General features: G+C 42.0%; 1 protein-coding gene across 1 annotated transcript in view; it reads right to left on the minus strand.

Annotated features, from left to right (window-relative positions):
* Positions 1–20,242, minus strand: part of smg6 (SMG6 nonsense mediated mRNA decay factor) — a gene marked incomplete at its 5' end in the record, with an annotated part of 62,023 nt that extends 41,781 nt beyond the window's left edge. The window contains 5 exons of the mRNA XM_084320405.1: positions 5,722–5,828; positions 13,810–13,920; positions 15,473–15,665; positions 17,043–19,533; positions 20,152–20,242. Coding sequence (XP_084176531.1) covers positions 5,722–5,828; positions 13,810–13,920; positions 15,473–15,665; positions 17,043–19,533; positions 20,152–20,242 — 2,993 coding nt within the window. The remainder of the gene's footprint in view (positions 1–5,721; positions 5,829–13,809; positions 13,921–15,472; positions 15,666–17,042; positions 19,534–20,151) is intronic.
* Between the last annotated feature and the right edge of the window lie 7,410 nt (positions 20,243–27,652).

The following is a 27,652-nucleotide window of genomic DNA, read 5'->3' on the forward strand; positions in this document are numbered from 1 at the left end:
TCTAGATCTGTGGTGTCAGCTGGATGACGTTGACTTTGTTTGCAAACGTTAACGTTCGCTATCTATATGGCATTGGCAGGCGAGGCTGGTGTTGTCCAGTTGACACATTACTAGGGATGTCCGATATTATCGGCCGACCGATATTATCGGCCGATATCGGCAGTAAAATGTGATATCGGAAAATATCGGTATCGGTTTAAAAAAAGAAAAAAACAATAACAATATTTGTTATATATATATCCAGTGAAATTATTAGTTACCTGAAATTATTCAGTTTTTTGGGGGGGGGAAACCCTGCATATAACATTACAGATCATGATGCTATGATAGCGTTAGCTAAAGCTACTGCATGTTATCAACAACTCGATTCGACTGAGGAAGTCGAGAAGGTAGGTACCACACGCTAAATCGTCCCCGGACCCCGCAACCTATACAGTTCCAGCCGAAAGTCTTTTTCTGGTCTTCATCCTCCAGTCTTAGCACTGTTGTTGTATTGAGCTGTACTGTATTGTACCCATTCTGCAATCTGTTAATAAAGTTTTCAATCAATCAATCAGACAAATATGTAGAAAAGCTTTTATTATAACCATATAACAAAAAATGATATTATTGTTTATGAAAATGTGTTAGCCCTATGATTGACTATTATTTTAGGCATGGCAACAAATAAAATAATAATAAAATTAATAAAATATTAATTAAATAAATAGGCTACACGTCTCTCTTTTTGTGTTACAAATTGTGCTCACCGATATGAACATAGGCCTCTTTACTTACTTAAAAAAGGAAACATCAAGAAATATGTTTATGGTATTCCATCATGCCATGTGTGTTTTTTTTTATATATTTTATAATGCTCATGATTATTGCTGAAGTCTGAGTCATACAATACCCACTGGCTTTCATCTTCAACAGACTAACTTGACTAAAAAGACAAAAAAGTTTATGAGTTTTAAGAGTTTAAGAGACAGCACTCACTGTAATCTCTCTCAAACAAAGCTCCATGTTCTCCAGTAATATCTCCATAATCTGAGTTTGCAATGCATGTGTCGACAGTCGATTCTGCCAATTACGTCACACCGCTAGCACCCACCTCCTAGATAAGATAAGATATTCCTTTATTGATCCCCTTGGGGAAATTCAGGCATCATAGCAGCATGGGGGAAGGGAGGGGGTACAGGTAGTAAAAACAACACAAGCAGTGTAAACAAATGTCAATATAATTTACTATCTAACTAACTGAAAAATATATTCACAGTATTCACAGTGTCACATAAGGTGCAGTATGCATAAGGTAGTGGTTATAATTTACTATCTACTGAAATATACATTATTCACAGTATCACAGTATCCACATAAGGTGCAGTATGCCTAAGTATGCCTCCTGCTGTTCTTACCACCAATCGGCAAGCGCTTATTCGTTTTTTTACTTCCGGGAAGTCCTCCATTGATTTTCACGAGAGATCAACAACAAAGCTAATAACGTTAGCTCCCCGCAGGCCACGAGTAATTACCAGCGCTCTGCAGGGAGTACTAAACGAGGCATAATGATTTTACTGCAACAAATGTTATAATAAAAGCTTTTCTATACATTTGTCTGATTGAAAACTTTATTAACAGATTGCAGAATGGGTACAATTCAGTACGGGCTCTCTGAGCAAAGGAAGGAAGTGAGAGATATGAATGAGTAATGCTTGCTATGGTCGACTCGGGTAAATATGCTGATGTTATTGAACGTGTAACTATATAACGTTAATGCCACAAAACGAATGCCTTTGTTAACACTTTGGCTGCCAGGAGCCGTGTTAAAGCGTCATTCCCGGCCATGCTCAAGTTGCCGAGGACGCTTTACAGCGTCTTTAATATCAATATTTCAAAAATCTGGAATCGGATTCATATTTCCCCTCCGCTGGCCTGAGATCCACCAGGAGGACCCACTGAGCTCTCTGGCGGTTCAGGAGCGCCATCTGGTGGCCGATCGGCGCAATAGCTTAACAGGAAGCGCAGTAGAGGTTTTGCTGGTCGGCCGTATTACTTCCGGGCACTTGGTATAGGTTCCGGCACTCTAGCTCATCACACTACATAGCGATCGATTGCCAATAACTCGATAAACAACATGATTTGGACGTATATACCATTATACAAGCTGGAGATGGACCGGGTAAATCGCCATCCCATAATGATAAAATGTCTACTCTACGATGATCGCCCAACGGCGCGCGGAGACTGGGGTGAGTTTTAGCGTGTAAAATTACCGTCTTCGATACTAGCTGCTATTATCAACATTTGACCCACATTAGATGATTGGTATAACGCTGCCCACGGAATTATAAACGCCCCCTCGCCCATCCGGTCAACATCAGATGACGTGTAGTAACTTCTAGAAGTACATCTAGTTGGAATTTTTTATATCGCGCTGATTGCCATCAAACTGTATTTCATCATCAATATAATGCATTTGGGGCTATATATCACGTTCTGGAGAAAGCTGCAGAAAGAGATGAAAACATACTTATACATTAGACCATACTTTACTATGAATATGTGAATGAAAAAGTTTAACGTTGCTACACAATGAACAATACATATAGGACTTTGAATGGGCCCTAATAATGGCAATGTAGCAATAGAATTTAAAAAGTTATAGCCCTGCAAAGAAGGGGACTTTCTCCATGTTAAATAGAGCCGGCAACCTACGGTTGATAATGAATTTAACCCATGGCAGCCAAAGTGTTAATCATAAGTAACTTTGATGCAGTAGCGTGTGTGTGTGGGGGCGGCGTTGTGCAGGTCGCTTGACTGAAACTTTTTTCAAAGTTTGAACGTGTGGACCAGATTGACGCGACACAAATTGACGGATATTTATCGGCCACTGCCATCGGCAAACTTTGATGGCAGTCAACAAGGCACTTATCGGCCGATACCGATACCCGACCGATATATCGGTGCACCCCTACTCATATCCCAGTAAAATCACCATGGGTACAGTCATACTGTCCTCGTATCCCAGTAAAATCACCATGGGTACTGTCATAGTGTCCTCATATCCCAGTAAAATCACCATGGGTACTGTCATAGTGTCCTCATATCCCAGTAAAATCACTATGGGCACTGTCATAGTGTCCTCATATTAGGGCTGGGCGATATAACGATAAATATTGCGATATATTTTAATAATCGATATCGAAATAAAAAAAAAAATAAAAAAAAATAGCTTTTTTTTTTTTGACCTGCAACAGGGCAGTTTTAAAACCAGAGACAGTGGACAGACTTGTCTTTCTTGCCTGCAACTTAAAGTAATGGCTTTGCTTGTCCAAATGACAATACTGACCAAATTGAGATTTATTTTTCTCTTGTCCATTTATTTTGTTTGCTTTCTAATTTAAAATACAGTTTGAAACCGTCTGTACACAGTAGGCTATGTGTGCTAGCAGAACTAGACTCCAGTCACGAGTCACGGTGCACATGTGCGGTGGTTTGTCCACCAAAAAAGCGCCAAAAGATCGAAAATAAACTAGCAGAGCCAGAACTGTTCAACTCCCCTGGAGCCACAGCCAGCAGAGAAGCCGGTTTACTTTCGCTTTTAAACCAGCTGTAGCCTGAGAACTGGAGTGTGAGGGGATGTAACACTAAAGATGGCGGCAATGACAAAGAATTGCTGCAAAATAAACATACATCTGTTGTTTAATTTTTTTTTTTTTAATTATACTTACCGGTATAACAATTCGATAATTATAGATATCGAGAAATATGATAACATTATCATATCGTTATCGCGATATGATTTTTTTCCATATCGCCCAGCCCTACCTCATATCCCAGTAAAATCACCATGGGTACCGTCATAGTGTGCTATGAGTGGTTCTACTAGTCACTGTCTAAAGAGCAGCTCCAGTTTGGTATTTTTCTTTGACGTTAACCTTAAAGGGGAACACCACTCAAATAAAAGAAATCCAATATTTTATTTCCATGGTCTATGGCAGTTCAATCAATATGTGTGAACACTGGTTGGGGCTCGTGTCTATAGTGTTTTTTACTGGTGGGGTGCTGGGGAGCGCTGGGATGAAGTTTGCTTGCGGTGAGTAAAAGAAATGGCAACAGTGTAGCCACCAGCCACCATTGTAAGTCAAGTCAAGTCATTTATTTATAAAGCATGTTTAAAAACTCAAGAGCCAACCAAAGTGCTGTACAGTCAAAGCATAACATTGATAATACAAAAAAAGGCACAGCAGGCCAATGTGTTGCTTTTGATTAATGTTATGTATTTGTTATTTTACTATCTAGAACCACGATTTGCTCCTTTGCATTTTATTGTATATTTGTTATTTATTTCTATTGTCTGGCATCGTGATTTACCCTTTGCCTTTTAACACTTTGAGTGCCAGCGACGTGTTATGTCGTCTTTTCATGCCCCCCGTTGAGTGCCGACGACGCGAATTGTCGGTTGATTTTTTTATTAGCGATCTGAATTCATATTTCATCAACCGAGTCTCCCGTTGGTACAGCTACAGCAGCCCCTCTAGGAGCTCCGATGGGAAAATACCGCCCCCTATCGTCTATCCCTGTGTAACTGCAGGCCATTCGATTATACTGGTGGATCTGTGGAGGGGGAGCCTCCTCGCTCCACTATGTTGGCGAGGGATCTGATGATGAGGGAAGTGATCGCAAGTTGGAAAGCAGCCTGGAATATATATTTACAGCAGCCAATAATCAATCAATAAACGCGATCGATATTTGGAATGGCGATCAGGAATTGGAATAATCTTTTTGGAGAACATCTGATCTAAGGTAAGGAGTCTATGTTAGCAGTTGTAGGATAATCAGAGCTGTATTGACTAAGATAACAGTGTGTCCCGTATGTGTATATGTGTGTGTGTGTGTGTGTGTGTGCTGTTGAGGAAATGAGAGAATCGATTTCTCAGCTTGCTTCTATAGCGTGCATAAGTACACATATACTATCGATAATCTAGCGTTTATTTGAAAACGATTCATAAATAGGCCGACAAATAACAACGTGTCTAGTGTATTCGAGAATATTCCAATAAATGCCGTTTATGAGGGAATCTTTATATTTTCTGGAAATTTTCGAGAAAACGCTAGCTTTTCGAAATGCTATAAAAAGGATATGAACCGATTAAAAAACAATCCGTTTCGACAATGTTGACTGCAAACAAGTCATTGATAAGCGACGGGGAAGTTTAGACACATAGCCATAATTTAAAACATAGATTATGCGTTTTTAACGCTATCATTGAAGTGGATGATGGCACTCAAGGACATTAATCAACGTTATGGCTGGCACTGAAAGTGTTAATGTATATTTGTTATTTTTATTGCCTGGCATCGCAATTCACCCCTTTGGTTTTTATTAGCCATTTGTTATTTTACTGTCTGTGGGTTTGGTCACGATGAACACCAACCGGAGGATGCTTGCCCTCATACTTTGTTTGAATAAGTTTGGTGATGTTCCTGGTGTCACTACACAATCTGGCGGCCGTAGAGCAAGGAGGATGTGGATGTATGACGATTCGTCAGATATGATTGGTTGTCTGAAATGTAGCAACAGTGACGACACCAGCGCCTTTCAGAAAGGTTGAGGTTTTCAACTAGAAACGGTTGTATGCTGTCGTATACACAAATTTACACAAGCCCTTATTCTCTCCCAAAGCCAGAAACCAGAGAAGTAAAAATCAAACGTGATGCATGTCATCAAGTATGTACCTGCGGGCCTTGCCATAATTGGCAGAGTCGCTTGCCTGCTCCCGGTAACGTGCGATGTCTCCCTGACAGATCATACACCGCTGAGCACTGATCAGAGCGTACTTCACCTGAGAAACACACACAGGAAAACGTACATATACACATTTAATCAATGTTGCAGTTGGTAGGTTTTTAGTGAAAGTGACAACTTTCAAGGCTTTGGAGTTTGGACCTAAAGGTTTGTTCAGGTAATTTCTCTTACTGTTGCTAGTGAGCTACTGTGTTGGGAAGGAGTTGACTACTTATCGTCCAGTAACAAGTTAAACAACATTTTGCACTTACACTACATTTTACAGTAGTTGGATGGTAGTTGTAACTAAATGTAAATCTAAGTCCTGGGCACAGATGTGTGTTTATTTAAAGGAGACATATGTTTCAGATTCTTGATTATTTTCGTAGTTTGGATGTAGTTAAAAACAACTTCCTTTTAAGTATTAGTTTGACAAACTACATGTTTTGCGTGGAGTTAAGATGTAATTTAACTAGTATATAATAGTTTGGTCAACTACATTTGTATTTGCAATAATCACATAATCCTGACTAAATAAAGTTATTAAGCAGTTATGAAGCAAACATTTATATTTAAAGTTAAAAGTTATGATAAACCAGTTAAAAGGGCAGTTCACCCAAAAAGAAATAAAGAAAACAACAACATATTTCCCCCCTTACCTGATAGTTTCTGTGCGATTTGGCTAGTTTGAGATATCTGCCGTCACTCCTATTAACACTTTGACTGCCTAAAAACGATTTACAACGTCTTTGCTGGCGATGCTAAAGTTGCCGGGGGACGCTGTAAGTCGTCTTTATATCAATATTTCAAAAATCTGCGATCTGATCCATAATGTACCTCCGCTGGCCTGAGAACCACCAGCAGGACCCACTGAGCTCTCTGGCGGTTCAGGAGCGCCATCTGGTGGCCGATCGCGCAACCGCTTAACAGGAAGCACAGTGGAGGTTGTGATAGATGTCCGTATTGCTTCCGGCCACTCGGGATAGGTTCCGGCACTCTAGCTCGTCACACTACATAACGATCGATTGCCAATAACTCGATAAACAACATGATTTGGACGTATATACCATTATACAAGCTGGAGATGGACCGGGTAATAATATATCCCATAATGATAAAATTTCTACTCGACGATGATCGCCCAACGGCGCGCGGACACTGGGGTGAGTTTCAGCGTGTAACGTTACCGTCTTCGATAATAACTGATATTATCAACATTTGACCCACATTAGATGATTGGTATAACGCTGCCCACGGAATTATAAACGCCCCCTCGCCCATCCGGTCAACATCAGATGACGTGTAGTAACTTCTAGAAGTACGTCTAGTTGGAATTTTTTATATCGCGCGGATTGCCATCAAACTGTATTTCATCATCAATATAATGCATTTGGGGCTATATATCACGTTCTGGAGAAAGCTGCAGAAAGAGATGAAAACATACTTATACATTAGACCATACTTTACTATGAATATGTGAATGAAAAAGTTTAACGTTGCTACACAATGAACAATACATATAGGACTTTGAATGGGCCCTAATAATGGCAATGTAGCAATAGAATTTAAAAAGTTATAGCCCTGCAAAGAAGGGGACTTTCTCCATAGACAAATAGCGCTGGCAATCTATGGTATATCATTAATTTAACCCATGGCAGCCAAAGTGTTAACTCACATCTACAAATATACTGCATCATGAGAACATTTATTTTTGTGCAATATTGTTCCAAGTATTCTTCTCATTATTATTATTTCTGGTATCATTATTCTATTATTATTATTCTATCCTTATTTTCTGGCCTTACATACTTATTATATAATTTTTTTGCAGCTTGCCATCATAAATCCATCATCATCCATCCATCATAAATAAGAATGTGAAGAGAGGGACACTCAAGAACAAGCAATTATTTTGGAATGTTCATATAGGTCTTGACGGGAAACTTCTGAAATTGGTCCCCGATTGAATTGCCCCTGCTATCTGTCATATTATAAATCAATCCTTTAGTGAATGTTTGTATCCGCAACAGTGGAAAACTGCCAAAGTAATACCACTGCCAAAAAAATTTAAATTGCCATTCTCGGGATCTAATAGTCGTCCCATAAGTTTACTGCCAGTTTTAAGTAAACTGATGGAAAGAATATTAAGTGAACAGATTAAATGCTACTTTTCTTTTAGCACATTAACCACTGATTTTCAACATGCATATCGTGAAGGACATTCAACAGCGACTGCTTTAACCCAAATGACGGATGATTGGCTGAAAGAGATAGATAAAAAGAAAATGGTTGGCGCTGTTTTGCTTGATTTTAATGCAGCATTCGACATCATAGATCACAAATTCTTACTTAAAACATTTGAATGTTACGGTTTCTCCTCATCTGCACTATCTTGGATTCAAACTTATTTAGAAAACCGGAAACAACGTTTTTTTTAATGGGAGTTACTCAAAAGTTAAAACGGTAAGGTGTGGAGTACCCCAAGGAAGTTGCCTTGGGCCTTTGCTCTACACCATATTTACAAATGACATGCCTCTTGTCCTAAATAAGTCCTATATTTCTATGTATGCAGATGATTCAACTATTTACACATCAGCCTCAACAGCCAATGAATTAAATACGGTCTTAAAGGCAGAGTTGCAATCAGTGATGGAATAGATAAAGAATAACAAACTAGTTCTAAACATATCAAAGACAAGTAGCATCATTTTCGGTTCAAACCATAAGAACGAACCCAGTCTTGAAAACTTTTGATAAGTGATGTGGTAATTAATCAAGTCCAGGAGACTAAACTCCTAGGGGTAACATTAGACAGTAAATTGTCATGGTCACACCATATAAACAATATACCGGTAGTAGTGAAAATGGGAAGAGGGATTTCTGTTGTTAAAAGATGTGCTCATTTGTTACCACTAAAATAATTCTATCAAACAGGTAATTCAAGCTCTGGTTGTCAAATCTTGACTATTGTCCTGCAGTATGGTCGAATGTAACGACGAATAAACTGAAAAAATTGCAAATGGTACAAAACAAAGCAGCACGTATAGCGCTTCGCTGTGAGTACAGAACTAATGTTGCAGCGATGCAGTTGTTTAACTTGGTTACTTGTCAAACATAAATTACTCTGCTCACTCCTTGTATTCACTAGGAATATTCTTGTTACAAAGATCCCCTCAATTTTATATAACAATTTATCTATAAGTCTTGACAGACACAACCATTCCACCAGACATGCTTCTGCACGAGGTTTTACACTTCCAAAAGTGAGGTTGAATGCAATGAAGCGAACTGTCATGTTCCGTGGTATGCAGGAATAAAACTCTCTTCCCAGACATGTTAAGCAGGAGAATAGTAAATGTCGTTTCAAAATCGTGGTAAAACAGGCGGTCAGGTGGCGTAGCGGCGATTGCGCTCGTCACCAACGCAGGAGATGCTGGGTTCGAGCCCAGCTCTCGGCGTTGCCACCAGCTTGGCTGGCCGTTCACACTAATACAATTGGCAGTATTAGGGGGTGGGGAAGCTGGCGGGTGGGAATCTGGCGTTGTGGACAGCGACGCCTACAGGTCAGGTCTCGGCACTTGCTAAGCGGGGCAGGACTTGGTGGAGATAGCGTGCCCTCCCACGCGTTACACTTCACCAATGAGAGTCCTCGCTGCCAAGTGAAAAGACGCCACTGGCTGTCGGCGCACGTCTCGGAGGAAGCGTGCGATCGACTCGGGACGCCCTTGTACCGACTCGTAGGAGAACATGCATACAGCAGCCAGGTAGGGGAGGGGGGGGTGAATTGGCACAACGACTAATTGGGACGGGGAGAAAATCAAAAAAGAATATATAAAAAAGAAATCTTGGTAAAACAACATTTTCAACCAAAGAAATTGACATTCCCTAATAGATAGTGTAAATAGTAAATAGTGTAAATAGATAGTAAATGAAAATGTATGTGTCTGATAAAGAGATAGGTATATATAGATGAAAAGGCATGTGTCTGATAGGGATATATTATTAAAAGATTGTATAATTGGCTGATATGAACATAGATAATGTATGTAAAAGCTAAATAGTATATTATGCTGTATTGTATTATGAATTAATTATGAGTAGGTATTATTGTATTGTATTATGAATTCATAAGGCGTATATATTGTTGTATTGTATTATGAATTTGATTAGGGTTTTTATTGTTGTTTTAATTGTCTGTATGACATGTGAATGTTGTGAGTGTATAACTCTGTAACTGTATTTTACGTGTTATGGTCGGACCCCAGGAAGAATAGCCCCAGCACTGCTGTGGCTAATGGGGATCCAAATAAACTTAAACTTAATATAGAGGCCTTGCACAGAATGTTTATGCAGAGTTATCTTTCATCCAGGATGGCCTTTAACCTCTTAACCTCATATTTCCAGAAAATTCACCAAAAAGTACATACCCAAGTAAATGGAAGATTGCTCCACTTCTACAAGGTCCATTTGCGTGTTCTTGGTATCTAGGGACATCTATGGACCTCAGGGAATGTATTCCCAGTGTCAGAAATATTGTGTCTGTTACTAGGCTTGAGTAAATTGTAACCAAAGGAGAATATAAATTATTATTATTTTAAATGTTTTTCAATCTTTGACGGTGAATAACACCATGCTAACATTGACCAGACGTGAAACATTTAGCTCTGAGCTCATTCAGCACCTTCTTGAGATCAAGTGTACTAAAAATCCAAGCAAATTAATAAAGGGCAGATGACTTACAGGGGTCTTTGTAGATACAGTATTGAATTTTGCCATCGGGGCACATTTTTTATCTACTTTTTCTCCTCCATTTTTTCTTTTTTTTTTAATCCACTTTTTCTCCTCCTGTTTTTCTGTGCTTTTCTCCCATCCCAATTTGTTGTCGTTATGCCAATTCCTCCCCTCCACTTCCTGGCCGTTGCTCGCATGTGCCCCCGACTGGTCGGTCTAGGGAGCCCTGAAGTCTATCAGATGCTTCCTCCGAGACATAGGAGACAGCCAGCAGCATCTTTTCACCTGCCAGCGCGGACTCTCATTGGTGAGGTGTAATGTGTGGGAGGTCACACTACCCTCACCATCTCCCTCCCTCGCTGTGCAGGCGCCCTGACCGACCTGCAGGAGTCGCTGTTTACAACGACCAGAATACCACCCCACCGGCTTCCTTCCCACTGACTCTGCCAATTGAGCCAGTATGACGGCCGGCCAAGCCGGAGGCAACGCTGACAGCCGGATTCGATACCAGTGTCTCTCGCGTTGGTGACGAGCGCTTAGTCCGCTGCGCCACCCACCTCCATTTTTTCTGTATTTTTCTCCCATCCCAATTTAGTCGTTATGCCAATTGCCCCCTCCCCTTCCTGGTCGTTGCGCGCATTTGCCCCCCACTTGCCGGTCTAGGGAGCCCTGAAGTCTATCACATGCGTCCTCTGATACATGTGGAGACAGCCAGCAGCCTCTTTTCACCTGGCAGCGAGGACTCTCACTGGGGAAGTGTAACGCGTGGGAGGCTCACACTACCCTCCCCAATTCACCGCCTCGCTGTGCAGGCGCCCTGACCGACCTGTAGGAGTCGCTGTTTACAACGACCAGGATACAACCCACCGGCTTCCCACCCGCTGACACTGCCAATTGTGTCACTATGACGACCGGCCAAGCCAGAGGCACCGCTGACAGCCGGATTCGATACCAGTGTATCTGCGGTGGTAGATAGACGCTTAGTCCGCTGTGCTACCCGGCCGCTCTGGGGCACATGCTATTTGAAATATGAATATAGAATATCAGGCCTATAAATTACCTAATTATGGCCAAGTCATACATCTATGGATCAGGCCAAATCTCCTCTTTCCAATGGCAGAGTTAAATCTGTATTTAGTACCACCAGGCAGCCATTACAGGGCAGCAAAGACTGTGAATGAAATCTACTGTAAGTACAGTTACTTTTGTATAATGTCCATAGCTCTGCCATTTTTCACCAGATTGTGACATGTTCTTTTTCTAGACGTTCACAGAAAAGTAAAGAAACAATATACATTGTATTTTATGGCAATAACGTTCAGGTTTGTTTGACCTGTGAGATATAACCACAAAAATAACGCCAATATTTTTTTTTCACGTCAGCCGGCTGCAGCTTTGACAACGGCTGGTGTGAGCTGGGTAGTGTAGTTTTATGAAATGTTTACGTCCATCGAAAGCCCTGTGTCTCCTCTTTCTTAGAACTACAGCGATTTTATGGCGGCGTCATTTCCTCGCATCTAAATCATCCAGTGGCCCTGAAAAACATCGAAGAGGGGGGAAGCTTTAGACGTGCCACAAAGAAATGGCTAGCCAGTGAAGTATAGAATAGCCACGTCTAGGAAGGAGGGTAGGGCGTGTTTTATGGGGTTGCTATATGTTTTATTATGGTGCTCTATGTTTTTATTATTATGATCTATGTTTTATTATGATGCTCTATGTTTTATGATGTCTGTCCATGTCCAAAATCAGGGACCATGATGGAAATAAGTGCTTTTTATCCCTTGGATGCTGTCTTTTACTCCACAATAAAAATCATTCAATCAATCAATCAATTTATTATGTGAAATAAATCTCAACCCGGTACCAGGCCGATTGGGCTTAAGCACACATTTGTTTGCCATTCAGATCCGTTTTCAGGACCAGAATGATCAGGTTTGTTTCCTTCATTCCTTCAAGATAAAGAATTCCAAATTATCTTTTGCTGTAAAGGTCACAGATTATTTTGCGAGTTCTCTCATCTGTTTGTGGCAGTAAAAACGCCTTTCATCTAGGGGTGGGATCATATTACTTTCCCATGTCAAACGCACTGCACTAGCTGCCTGTCAATGTTATTAAGATTCTAACGTTACTGGTCAGAGATTATAGATCTCAAACCTGAATCCCAGCCCATTGGGACCTGACGAGGCCTGACAGATTTACATTTACATTTACATTTAGTCATTTAGCTGACGCTTTTATCCAAAGCGACTTACAAGTTCTGTACGACAAGCCATCAGGAAGGGCACAACTCTATCAGCTGAGCAACAATGTTCATCAAAGTGTTGAGTGCTACAGTGTAGGTTAGTTTATTAGGACAAGTGCATGACAGTACGGTTAGTTAGGGTTCGATTTTTTTTTTATTGTTTTTTTTTGTGCCACAATGGAATTTATGCAATTGGAGCCGGGCTGTTTAATTATTTGCATTTTCTTTTGTGTTTGTCATAGAGTTGGATGACAAATTGCTGAACTCAGAAGGGGGATGTCTAGTGATGCACCGATGAGAAAATTGTGGCCGATACCGATAACCGATATTAATATTGCTGTTCTGGCCGATACCGATATTTACCGATGTCGATATCTCTGTATAGAAAACACTTTTTTATGATAATCAAATAAAGAGCTATTTTCCAAAACGCATAATTTTTTTTACTTTTGTAACTTATTTTCAGAAATTACTGATATTTTGAAACTATTTAAGGCCAAAACATGTAAAAAGAAAAAGAAATGTATCGGCCCTATCTTGATATCGGACCGATACCGATGTGTAAAAAAAAACTGCCATATCGGCCGATATTATATCGGCGACCGATATATCGTGCATCACTAGGGATGTCAACTGTATTACTGTATTAGGAACTGTATTATACCATCGATCTCCATGCTGAGGTGATGTACCGGTAGATTGATTTGGCGTTTGCACTGAAAATACATTTAAAACGTTCCTGTATTGAATACCAAAACGAATTACAACCCCAAATGACTGAGATGCTGATACGGGACTCATATTATCAGATGACGTCTGTGTTGGCAGAATTATGGTAATTAGTACTGGAATATTTACTTTACAAATAAATGACAGACGTGGTAGATTCGCAGGATTAAGATCACAGACAACCTCAGAATGCCAGGATACACAGTTAGTGTGGACAGTCAAAAGTTAGCTTCTGCTGTATTATCTTTGTGTTAATATAAGCTTCGCTTTGTCATGCCAATTAAAAAAGTTCACAAACGTTACATTCAAGTTAGTATACAATGTTTTTGGTTTTTACCGTTTTACGTAATGGGCGTGACCTAATAGCCACGCCGTCCATATAGTCGCCAAGCTTAAACTGGAACACTGTCTGCAGCTTCTGTAGTAGCGCATCAAAGAATACCGCCCCCTGTGAAACACACATACAACACACTGTTAAATTCAGAACACAAATGAGGAAACAAGGATGACCTTTTTCTTTTTTTACACATTTGACTGGTGGTTTGCGTTATATTATATACTTTTCTTTTTTGCAATTTAGAAAATTCATTCTGGCAGACACATTTTTAAAACAGATGTTGAGAACCTCTCATATCCTGGGAATGTTCTGGTACCAAATGTATGCAAATAGGGCAGGATTTAGGATGTGTACAAGTATTTTTTTAAATAATTTGGCTATGCCCGATATAGGTCTAGATGGCCACCGCTTTAATCAATGGGAGGAGTGGGAGATTTGCGAGTGCTTAAAATTAGGGATGTCCGATATTCGCAGCCTCGCAGATCTATCGTTGATATCAGGTTACCTCGCCTGATTATTTAAACCACGCCGCACGGCATGGATCGTCCCAGAAAAAAAACGATACAATTCCCAGTGGAGTGCAATACCAGCCGGAAGGCGTAGGGGGCGGTATTTGCCCTTTTGCGAGCTCAGACCCATTCCCAACGATAACATCAGGCTGGATGGATACAAATTAATGGATATCGCTAATAAAAGAAATAACGATTAAAACCCGACTATACTCGTGATTGGCGCTCAAGCGATGGCGAGTTAACCTGACTATCATCGGGTCTGGCGTCGAATGAGTAAAAACCCAGTTAATCCTTATTTGGAAAACAGTTGGTTTAGATTGATTTGCAGTTATCAAATGCAGTCCTATGTAGCATTACAATGAGAGCTTTATTTCCACACAAAGTGCCCCATTGCTTTGGGTTATCCCAACTGTGAATCCACCCCATTGTCCTTTTATTTAGGTAGCCATCACTCTATTTAGCTTTTCCGCACCTACTGCTTGGAACAATCTTCAGTCTGATGATTCAAAGCTTGGTAATCCTGAATGTAGGGCTGCGATTAACGATTATTTTGTTATCCATTAGTGAATCGATTCATCTAAATGATTCATTTACCAGAAAAAAACAACAATTGATTAAATTAGCAATTGAACATGTCAAAATTATTTACATGTTTTCCAAGTGCAGTACTACTATCCTTAGGTCACATGGGTAGTCTGACACCTCCTACTGTATACCCAGAGTAGGAGATGAATCATGAAGTTTATATATGTCTGTAAATTCTATGTAGTATGGATGCCTACTGTATATGAGTAGGGTGAGTAACCTACATGCCATTCCTATTTGTATCTATTGACTCATTATAGCTACTTTATTATCTTGAAATAATAATAACACCCACCAGTTACTAGTACCAGCCAGAGCTTTTTAGTATATCTCCATGTGTTACTATATGTATTATGTGTAATCTCTCCACTCCACACTATGGTAGTGCTTGTGTCAGCACAGGAGATAAAATTATTAAAAAAAGATAATATATATACACATGTAAATCAATATCTTCCTTTTGAGTAAAATAGGCTCAGGAATCAGGATTGTTAAAGCTAATTAGCCTAAGCCATGTCAAAAAGAGTACCCCCCCCCCCAACAAATATGCCCAAACCCTGCTTCACCTCGTCCAGCAGTGTGAGCAGCATGGCCCGGATACGCAGGATGTTCTCTGCACTGGGTTCTTTGAGCAGCTGACGGAACCGCTCGATGACCTGGTAGAAGACGTTCTTCCAAAGGGCCTGGTCAAGGTTCTGCGAGTCCGAGAACTCAATGTCCGTCAGGATGACCTGCTCGTACAGCGTCAACAATTCCTTTCTGGAAAACAAGGGGGGTTTAGTGTTTTGTAGCATCGCAAGTGGTCTTGAAGAATACAGGAGAATTACAGGGAAGTTCTTCTTTTCAGACTTCACACTTAAAAATGACCGTACCAGTGTACTACTACATGTCACTGTCAGCGTCGGCCACATAGTTTACATAAACCTTGACCATTTCCCCCAAAATTGCTTTATTTTTTAGATATCATGTTTGTTTACATTTTGTCCATATTCAATAAACGTTACATAATGTACCTGGAAATGTGTGTCAACGTTAGCTAAAACTCACTGCATCATTAAAAGCCCTATTTAAAATAACACTTTTTTTGGGAAATTTGCTTGTCCTCTTCTCCAGAGAGAGACAAGAAGATAGATACCAGTTTCCTCTCTGTGCATTCAGTAGAAAGCTATCTCAAAGGACAAAGGTTGAGTTCTTAATCTCGTAGTATGTGTAAAATGACAATAAAAAAACGATTCTATTCCATTCTATTTATATACAAGTAAGAAAAAGAAAGCAAATGCATTTTCAGTTCACTCTGACCCTGTCCAGAACTCTGTGACACTATTAAAGTAAAGGTGATCTGATATCAACGAAAATTTGAATGGTTTGTATTAAGAGTAATATGTTAAAAAAATGTAGGCAGATATCTACTAAAGTATACACTGTATACGCAAAATGTGTTAATCTCTGATAATGGCAAGAAATCGAAATTAGACTGGTGTGGTCCTTCAATCCATCTTACAAATCAAGCATATCCATCCCACCTTCCTTCTTTCTCCTCTTTTATGCTTTAAATTATCATTTACCATATTGGCTTGAATATAAGACAACTGCCCCTTTTTTTCCAAGACTATTTTTTTGAAAATATTTGTTTGAAGATCACATTTATAAAGAAACATGATCTGAAAATTGGAATTATAACTCCTCCTCCTCAGTCCTGACCTCGGTTAACTTGCCTACTTTCAACCCCTCTCAAACCTATCAATGAGCCAGTGGATCATCCAACGTTAACATTGCGCGCTTTTAAAGGCCGTAGGTATTATGAAACTTGAGATCGCAAGGAATCCACCGATCTCCAACATACTTGTAGGTAAAGGGGATCAGTGTTTCCCCTATATGCATTCAGCAGCAGCGTTTTTGCGCCAAAAAAACCATCATCTTATATTCGTGCCAATACGGTACTTTTCCATCTCTTTTGTTTATCTTTCTTTCACTTCATCAACTCTAAATCAGTTTGACAATATCGATTGTGTTCAATGAAATCAGTGAGGTTTTTCCACTACACGTCAATGAATTTTTCACTTACTGTCGTCCTACTATGTGTACTTATTCCTATTGTGCCAATAAATATACAAAAGAATATCCCCCCTTCCTCACCTAAGCTGGGCCATGCGATCCAGTCCCTCAGCACTCAGTCTGTCCCGGGACAGCAGGTTGCTGAGCTGGAGCTCCTGTGAGTCAGCAGCCCTCAGAAGCCTCCCCAGCTCCCCCCTGGCATGCTGCTCCACTTCTTCAGGAGTCAAACTACCCCCCACGCCTGACTGTGGGTAGCCCGTGCCCCTGTAACCCCCACAGAACGGACCCATGCCAGGGCTCGGGTATATGCCGTTCGAGGGAGCCATTTGGTAAGGACCCATATGGTAGGGGTACGGATAGCGCTGGTTCGCGGTGGTATTGGGGTTATTTGGACTGTTAGCCATAGTGTAGCCGTAGGGGTTGTCCGAGTTTTGAAACTTGTAGTAGGCCATGGCAGCGGCCTGGGTGGGGAAATGCTCCCCCTGGCGGATAGGAGGACTTCCCGCCACGTCGTCGTCCGTATCCAGGAAGTGAAGCTGTCCGTATCCGCCCACCGTCTGCAGGTACATAGGCTGCTGGAGAGGCGACTGCTGGGAGGGCTGGATACGGTTCAGGGCGGGCTTCTGATCAGGGTTGTTTGGATCCCAGAGTCTGCGCGTCCCACCCCCCCTGCCTCCTCTCCCTCTACTGGCCGCACCTCCCCTGAGTCCACCGAACAGGAGCCTCGGCCCGGGCTCAGGGGAATTAGAGAGGTCCGTGTGGGCGGGAAGCACCAGGATACCCCGCCCTCTGCCGTGGGGACCCAGGCCTTGCCTGCGATGCTGGGGGTCCTCGCCGTGTCCCAGGGTGACGTGAGAGGCGCCCGACTGTTTGTCTATGGATACCCGAAGGATCCCACCTCCCCCCACTCTGTGTCCTCTACGTCTGTTGTTGTTTTCCTCTTTATGTCTCTCAGCGCTCCAGTCCTTCTCGTCTCTCCTCCTACTCCTCCTGTCCTCCACAGCATCACTCATCTCACTCCCATCCAACGAGTCTGTAGATGGTTCTCTAATGGTTTTCCTGTTCTGCAACTGACTCCCTCTTCCTTCTCTTCTACTCCCTCCTATGCTCCCATCAGTCCGCCCGTCTGCTTTTTCCATGTTGCCAGAACCCAAACCCTTCCATTGGGACTTGTCCTCATCCGCCCTCAGCCCGGGTCCATCCAGGCTGGTGACGCTGCTAGCCGAACTGCTGCTATAAGTACGGTTACGCGGGCGCCGGATATCCGACTTGGAGTAGCGTTTGGATGACGGGGTTGTGACGTTAGCGTTGAGTCTGTTCCTCTGTCCTCCCTCCATGGACCTCTCCCCGTTTCTGTCCATCATCTCAGCATCTCTCTGTGGATCTCGGGGCCCGTTGTTGTTGTTCCCTCTCTGGCTCTCTCTCTCTCTGGGCTTCTCTCTGCCCTTGCCTCCTCGGTGTGCCTCTCCCAGCCGGCCCTTCTCTCGATCCCCCACGGAGGCTCTCCTGTCCCTCTCCTTCTCCGCCATCCCCCCATCGCCCTTCCCTCCTATTTTTCCTCCTTCTGCTCTTCCTCTCCTAGGCTCCTGATTCCCTTCTCGTTCCTTCTCCCCTCCTCTTTTCCTGCTACGGTTTCCCCTCTCTCTCTTTCTCTCTGTCTTTTCTTCTCCGTCGTTCGCCCCACCACCCCCGGCTTGGGTTCTCCTGCCCTCACCGCTGGCTTTCTGCCTCCCTGCGCCCGCCTCTTCCCCCTTGTGCCCGGTGGCTCCCATCTTCCCCTCCTCTCTCACTTCCAGTTTTTCTATTCTGTTAGCGAGGACCTCAAATGTGGCGTCTGAAACGGACAAAGCTTTCTCTCCTTCTCTCCCGCCTTGTCTACGATTTGTGTCACCGCCTTTGCCTCCTTTCACCTTCTCTTCCCTCTCTTTCCCGCTCTCCTTCGACATGGACAGGTTTCTATCTCCCTCTCGTTCCCCCGCTGCCCTCTGTGATTCCGGCTCCGTCTTTGGTTCTTCCTTCGTGGGGGATGGTATATCCGGCTCTCCGCCTCCTCCAGACTCCTTCTCATGCACGCTCCTCCGGCTGCCGGGCTGGTAGAACTCTCTGTCTGGCTTACGAGCCTTTCGGGTCAGTTTAGGGGCCCCGGCCGGCTCCTGGTGGTCTCTGTCATTTGCAACACAGTTCTTTCCTTGGCTTCGTTCTCTTTTGGCTTGTTGTAGGTTAATGGCGTTCAAGGAGGCCTTCCTGCAGTTCCGACTGGTACCATTACCATCACCTCTCGGTCTGTCTTCATCTGCTCTGTCGGTGCCCATTCTCCCATCTGTACATCCACGGCTCTCTGAGACCTTCTCAGACAGAACCTTATTATCAACCTGCGATGGTCTAACATGCTCATCGGGGTCAGAAGTCAGAGTAATGGGGTCTCCATGGTGACCAAATGTAGTAGTCTCTCCTTCCTCACTGTCGTGGAGATGTCCGTGTCCAGCCATTAGCTGATATCGCTGCTGATCAGCACGCTTCACCTCACACTTCCTCTGTTGGCGACGGCCACGACCCTCCTTGTGCTCCTCAGCTGAAAGAGGTAAATAGTTCATTAAGGTAGTGATATAGACCATGGACATCAAGTACAAAAGCAACAATGAAACTCAGGAGTGGAACTTTTGCTGTTGATGGAATTTGTATTAATAATTCAATTATATTTATATACTTTTTTTGTGACCTTTGTCCAATAACTAATCAATATGTGATATGCAGTTAGCTAGCGTAGCATTGCATACTACAGCCAGACACCAGCAATGGTAACATTAGCTAACCAACTTAATACTAGTGAATAGTGATGCGAGATACATTTGGTTTAATTGAGAGCAATGTAGCTAACGTTACTCCAAAATAAGATGGCGTGCAATGATCTAATGTTAAAACACACACAGAGTTCAAGCGTGGGAACTATCGCAGACAAAGTGTGGTTTGTTGTTGTTTCTTGGAGGGGGCGTTCAACAAACGGCGCGAGACCAGATAATGGACAGCCAGTTAACGCTAGCTAGATGTAACCAGATAGCTAGACCTGTTAGCTGCTATCAACTTAGCCACCTAGAAAGCTACTTTATATAACTTGTGCGGCTTGTTTAACTAATATCAGCGTGTATTTCACGACTATACACGGTTTTCTTTTTGGTCAACTTGATCTCACCTTTGTGACAGTCACCAATATTGACCAAATTTGACGCTTCAGCTCGAAGTTCCGCAGCTGAGATTCGCACTCTGTCTAGTTCATCCGCCATCTTCGCCCACAAGACAACAACACACAAATACGGTAGCCGAGATGGAGCAAAACAGTAGGCACGCGAGGGGTGTTTAGAAAACAACACCCGCGCAATGTTTAGGGGGTTTGGCAGCGCCTCACCACAGTATTCCCTCATAAGTGATCTTAGAAAATATATTTGAAAGGATTGATTAGATATATAGATTAACCCCCCAGGCCATACTACTATTTATGTTCACTATAATGTGTCAGCTCACGTCAGACAGCTCCCTCTAGTTACAGCTGTGTAATGATAAGTATTATGCACTGTTTTTCTCTCTCTCTCTCTCTCTCTCTCTCTCTCTCTCTCTCTCTCTCTCTCTCTCTCTCTCTCTCTCTCTCTCTCTCTCTCTCTCTCTCTCTCTCTCTCTCTACTAGATTTTGATTGATATATTGAGGGTTGATTGATTGATTGAAAACTTTATTTGCAGAATGGGTGCAATACAGTACGGCTCAATACAAACAACTGCTAAGAGGATGCAGAGCAGACCAGACAAATACTTTTGTCTTGTAAACTTACATCAGGGTCCCCCATTTTCAATTAATCTCGGTTATATGGGTTCAAGGTCATACTTGACCCCCCCCCCCCCCCATTCCCTTCTTGAGACTCCTGAATCTTCTGGAAGTTTATGAGTCAAAATGTTTTCAATATATCTTGAATATCTTGCTACTTTGCATGGCCCTATAAATATATTAGACCATTTTATACTCAACGTAGTTTCAGCAGTTTGTGGAGATTGTACCATCTTGTCACCTTCTCCTTGGAATTTGGCTGGAATAAACCTCACCCACTACTATTTCCCCAGAACTCTGGGTCATCTCTTTGCCTGCTAAATGTTTAGTCTGCTGGGGTCCACATCTCTCAACCACCACTGTACCACTACCAGCGAGTAGGCCTACTGTGATGATGATAATGATTTATTTTGATTTCCATCCTTCTGACCTGTTGAATTATGCAGACAATGGTGATGTGATTAAAAACCAACATGGTTCATCATATGCATTCATATTGCCATGATAAAATGCAACAACAATCCTTTTCTCTCTTGCTTGTGAGTGTGGGGAATAAGCAAAGAGTTCTAGGGATGAGTCATTGGGTTGAGTCATGCATTGTATGTGTGTGTGTGTGTGTGTGTGTGTGTGTGTGTGTGTGTGTGTGTGTGTGTGTGTGTGTGTGTGTGTGTGTGTGTGTGTGTGTGTGTGTGTGTGTGTGTGTGTGTGTGTGTGTGTGTGTGTGTGTGTGTGTGTGTGTGTGTGTGTGTGTGTGTGTGTGTGTGTGTGTGTGTGTGTGTGTGAGAGCGTGCGTGCGTGTGCGTGTGAGAGAGAAAGAAATAGAGGAGTTATATGAATTAGCCACTGGGTGTCAGGATTTATTCCTTGTTCTTGTTTCTATCTTTGTCCCTTCCAACTCATTCACTGGTATAGCTTAGAAATAGTTGGTCTTGATGCTGAAACCTTTATGGGTCCCCCTTCTTTATAATTGGCAGATCATGATGATAATAATCCTGTAGCCATTTTATATAGTTCATATTTATATATATATTATATTTCATAGGTACGATTTTACCATGAGCCCCCCCCCAACACCAAGGCCCCTGTACTTATGTCACTGGTGAATATATTACAGAACTCTTTGATTGAACTCCCAATGAAAAACGTTCTCCAGATGTGTCCTCCCCCTCAACCCAGGTTCTGAAAATATTGTATCTGCTCATAGACTATAATTTACATGCAACAGATTCGCAGTACGATCTTGGAGGACCATTGGATTCTGTTAATTTTCACCAATTCTTTTTTTTATCCACTTTTTCTCCCCATTTTCTATTTTTCTCCCATCCCAATTTCGTGTTTCCAATTCTTCCCTCCCCTGTCTTGAACGTTGCTAGACTATGCCTCCCACTGGTCGGCTGTAGTGAGGATAGAAGCCTTGCATCACGTGTCCCTTCCGGTACACGAGGAGGCAACCTGTCGCATCTTTTCACCGCAGCAGCTCGAACTCTCAGTGGCGAGGAGTAACGCGTGGGAGGCTCATGCTGCCCCCGATACTTCCTGTTTCCGCCGCACCGGCGTCACCCAACCAACCTGTAGGAGTCGCTGTCCACAATGTCCAATCCCCACCCACCGGCTTTCTCACCCTCTAACACTGCCAATTGTGTTAGTATGACCGCCGGCCAAGCCGGTAGCAACGCCGAGAGCTGGGCTCGATACCAGCATCTCCTGCGTTAGTGGCGAGCGCCTTGTCCACTGCGCCACTCAGCCGCGCCCAATTTTCACCAATTTTTTTAATGCAGGGCAAGAACTGATTTATTAGTTTGTTTATTGTTATTTGCACTTACAAACATACATTCTGGAATAAAAGAAGTAAAAGAACAGTTAAAATGTGCAGGAAAGGTCAAAAAGCCCAAGGGCTTATAAGCGACCTCCCCTCTTAAACCTAGGATAACTACACAGAACCCCCCCCCCCCACACACACACACACATTATGCACAAACACACATGCGCATATCCCTCTCTCATACACACAGATATACAATACAGCATTATACAACAATTATAATGTTGAAAAAAAAGACTACTCACAAATACTACAGGATCTGTAGTTATTTTTTAAGCTTGCTTTTAAATGTATTTAAAGTGGAACATGTGTTTGTTAGATTTTGTATATCATTCCACATCACTGCACCCAGGGCTGGACTGGGACCAAAAATCGGCCCTGGCATTTTTGGCCCAGACCGGCCCACCATAATCGGTCGGACACCACCCACCACTACACCATCCTTGCGGTCCCCTTAAATATGCGTACCTACTGTACTATTCCCCCAAACCACTACAAAGCTGGGTAGTAAGTGCCATGGACAAGTGGACCAGTGCAAGTGGACCATGCAGTGTACTCACTCACTCTCTGTCTCTCTCCTCCACAACCTGGCTTGACTAGACATAAGGAGATAGATGATTACAATTAACTGGTACATTAAGGTCCAGAATTGTTGGAATTCCCTGACAAAGATGTACAAAAAGCTGTACAATTTAAACAATACCATACTGGTAATGAGCAAATAGTTGTTTATTCAATGAATGCATGGAGCTGTTCCATCTTATTTCATTTGATACTAACTACTCAGCATACAGATTTCAAGTATTCAAATATCAATGATGAATATTGCATAAGGTTTACACAGTTAATAGATCACCTTCTTGTTTTATATTCATGTTCAGAGAGGAGTAATAGTTAGATCTTTGTATGTGATTTATATGGCAATTAAATCAATGGTGTGCTTGTTTGTTTGGGGAGTTTGACCTACAGTTAATGTGCCCACCACGTGAAGGTGCATGATCAATGGACAGCACAAAAATAATTTGTGTAGGTGGAGACTAGAGCTACCACAGATAGTAATAAGTTATAAGAGTAAGTAATCCATACCATATATATCCTAATAGTTACCTTATTACCATACTTGGCTGAAAAGAAACTTTGCTGCCTGTTGTGAATGTGTTTTTCCCTGTAGGCTAGTACATAAGTAGGCATACATTTTTGCAGTTGAGCAAAAATTAGCAGTTGAGTAGGATATATGTGCTGTGTTTTTATGTCTTCCATCGAGGACCAAGTGTTTTAATTAATGCTTTTAGGTGATATCCGACCTCAGGAATACAAATTGGTCAAGATAATTTGTTTTTATGATGTGTTTTTAATTTCCAAATACAAATCTAATCAAATCAAAAAAGCAGTTTTTGTAGTTGAGCTACAGGTGTTGTATATTATACAGCCTTTTCATGCATCTTTATCAAGGGAACCCCTATCCTAATGATTTTTATTTTTACAAATGTTTTTATTTTCAATTTTCAACATAGAACAAGACATCACAATACAATACCACTAACAATAATAATAACAATAATAGTGACACTAACAGTAATAACATCACAAGACAGGCAAACAATAAAGTAAAAAAAAAAAAAAATTAAGTGTGGCTCTCATGTGTGTGCATTATCTTGTGTGCTATATATATGTGTGTTCTACCTACCCATATGTGCGTGTGCCTTACCTATGTACATGTTTTATGTGTAAATGTATATGTGTAGTGTGAGCGTGTGCATGTGACCGTGTATTCCCTCTGCAACAATGCCAGTACAACCAGACAAACCAAGGCAGCAGTGGTCCATTGGGGGGTTACTGGGGAAATCCCAGATCTCATAAAAAGTGTCCAACTTGGAATGCAGCATGCACGTAATATACCCACAGGGAATGCATTCCATTATGATATTGTGCCATGACCTCTTTGATGGGACCTCATCCTTGATCCAAAACAATAGGATGTTCTTCCTAGCAGCAAATGTCAACAAATTGAAGTCTCTTATGTTTGAAATTGGCAATATGAATATCTGGGAGGCCCAGTAAAAGGCAGAGGGGATCCAGCTCGATGGGGGTGTGAAATATGTCAGATAGTTCCTCTAAGACAGGGGTCGGGAACCTATGGCTCGCGAGCCATATATGGCTCTTCTGGTGACAGCATATGGCTCCCAGATTTTTTATTTTTTTTTAATACTTGTGATATTTCTTAATAATACTGTGTCATTTTAAAGTAAACAGAAATTAGTTTTGAAGATACAGCTAATAGTATCTGTAGCTGAAGATATAGCGAGCAGAGCTGGCGAGGGAACACAAGTGGACAGAAATAAAAAATCTTCAACCTGAAGACCAGCTGATTCTTAAAACTTGGAACGAGCTTCCTGTGACATACCACACAATGCAGCGTGAGTATTGCCGTATTGACCATGTTTGGCTCTACATATGCATGTGGGCAGTCATTCTCGCATATGAGGAACATTAAGACCAACCTACGCTCACGTTTAACTGATGGAAGCCTCAACACCTGCATGAAGCTCAATCTCACCACGTATGAACCAGATTACAAGGCCATCAGCAAAACCATGCAGCACCAGAAGTCGCATTAAAAGTAAGACATATTTAATATATTATATGTTAAAAATACTATATGGCTCTCAATGAAATATATTTAGAAATATTTGGCTTTTATGGCTCTCCCAGTCAAAAAGGTTCCTGACCCCTGCTCTAAGATGTCGAACCAATAGCTCTGAAGCTTTACACAGGTCCAAAAGCAGTGGACGTGGTTTCCAGTCTCTATCTTACATTTAAAGCAAAGTGTGGACGCATTGGGATCCATTTGACTCTTAAAGGAAAACTCCAACATTTTGGGAAATTAGCTTATTTAACATCTTCCCTGGAGTTAGACAAGAAGATACATACCTTTTTTGTCTCTGTGCGTGCATTTAGCTTTGGGAACAGTAGCTCCGTTAGCGTAGCTTAGCTTCATCACTGGAAGTGGGGCGGTGCAATAGCCTGACGTTCCCTACAGAGTCCTACAGTCATGAAATACAATCCAAATACAACTCCAAAACGTTCCTGTAAACATGTTGTGACCTGTGTATTTACCACATGGAGAAATACAAAATAATTGAATTCGACAATTACGTTTTCTAAGCAAATATACTCGGAACTATTTTTTGCCTAACCACTCGTCTCTGGGCGCAGTCAGTGATTTCAACGTGAAGCCGTGTTTGTTGATATTCTCATTCATTCAAAGGATCCGAACCGATTGAAGTTTATGGATACCATGACTTAAAATCCTAAACCTTTAAACCTAAACCGTTACAACTAACCTAGTTAGTTTAGGTTTGTGTTAACGTTAGATAATGTACAAAATAAACGTTTTCCGCTGCTATAGACATCGCTCTTTTATTTTGAAACCCCCCAGAAAGGAAGTCATTATATTTGCTTTAGTGACCGTCCGGTTCTGTGTTAGCTCCGGTTAGCTCCGTGCAGTAGTTAGTATTATATTATCAATACCAGCCATTGGATTAGTTTTCTAAATTGGGGAGGCTTTTAATCGTCAAGGTAAGAGGATTTTAAGTCATGGTATCCATAAACTTCAATCGGTTCGGATCCTTTGAATGAATGAGAATATCAACAAACACGGCTTCACGCTGAAATCACTGACTGCGCCCAGAGACGAGTGGTTAGGCAAAAAATTGTTCAGAGTATATTTGCTTAGAAAACGTAATTGTCTAATTAAATTATTTTGTATTTCTCCATGTGGTAAATACACAGGTCACAACATGTTTACAGGAACGTTTTGGAGTTGTATTTGGATTGTATTTCATGACTGTAGGACTCTGTAGGGAACGTCAGGCTATTGCACCGCCCCACTTCCAGTGATGAAGCTAAGCTACGCTAACGGAGCTACTGTTCCCAAAGCTAAATGCACGCACAGAGACAAAAAAGGTATGTATCTTCTTGTCTAACTCCAGGGAAGATGTTAAATAAGCTAATTTCCCAAAATGTTGGAGTTTTCCTTTAAGGGTAGGGGTAATATGAATGCGGTGCAAGATTCTCATTTGAATAGCCTTGGTGCGGTTGCAAACAGAGATTTTTTTTGCGTAGGTCCATGCATCCTGCCAGTCTGCATCTGTGATTTCTATGTCCAGGTCTTTTTCCCAGGACTGTTTAGTAACAAAGGAAGATAAAGATGAATTAAGGTTCAGAGTACTATAGAAGATAGATATTTGTTTTTTGGGGACCTGCAAGGAGAGGGCTTTCTCCACCTGCGAGGTGGAGCTGTTAGTTAAAAGTGAGGTGTCCTTGGTGATAAACTGCCTAATTGGTAGGTATCTAAAAAATTCCGCTTTCAATAGGCCATACCGCTGCTGCAGCTGCGTAAAGGACATTAGGGTCTGGCCATCAAACAGGTGGCCAAGATCAGTTATGCCCTGCTTGTGCCAGGTCTTGAAGCCGCCGCCAATTTGGTCTGGCTTAAAGTCAGGATTGCCTACGATCGGGGCAAGGAGAGGTCAGCTTGGCTCGGCCCTCCACCTTACGGACAGTCTTCCAGGCCTTGACGGAACATAGTGTGATGGGGTTGGAGCATAATTTCCTAACAGACTTAAAGTCCTTGATAAATAGTAGGTTCCATAGGGGGGACTTAGATTGCGAGGATTCAATGTCCAGCCAGATTGACCGTGGGTCTGATCTGGACCAGCCGACCAGCACCCTAAGGTGTGCTGCTAGTTGGTAATGTCTATTATTAGGTAGGTCTAGGCCCCCATCTTCACTATCCAACTGTAATTTGGCCATTTTCAGACGCGGTTTCTTCCCATTCCAAATGAATGAGCTTAGCCATCCTTCTAACGCCTTGATAACCTTGTTTGTCAGCAGCACCGGGATCATTTGGAGAGGGTACAACAGTCTAGGGAGTACGTTCATTTTGACGAGGGCTATCCTACCCAGCCAGGAGATCGGTAAAGGGGCCCATCTAACTAGGCCATCTAAGGCCCTTGACCTAGCATACCGTGCGGCAAAGGGAACTGCTCCCGC

The sequence above is a fragment of the Notolepis coatsorum genome, assembly GCF_963971535.1.
Source record: "Notolepis coatsorum genome assembly, chromosome: 8".
NCBI classification, from domain to species: domain Eukaryota; kingdom Metazoa; phylum Chordata; class Actinopteri; order Aulopiformes; family Paralepididae; genus Notolepis; species Notolepis coatsorum.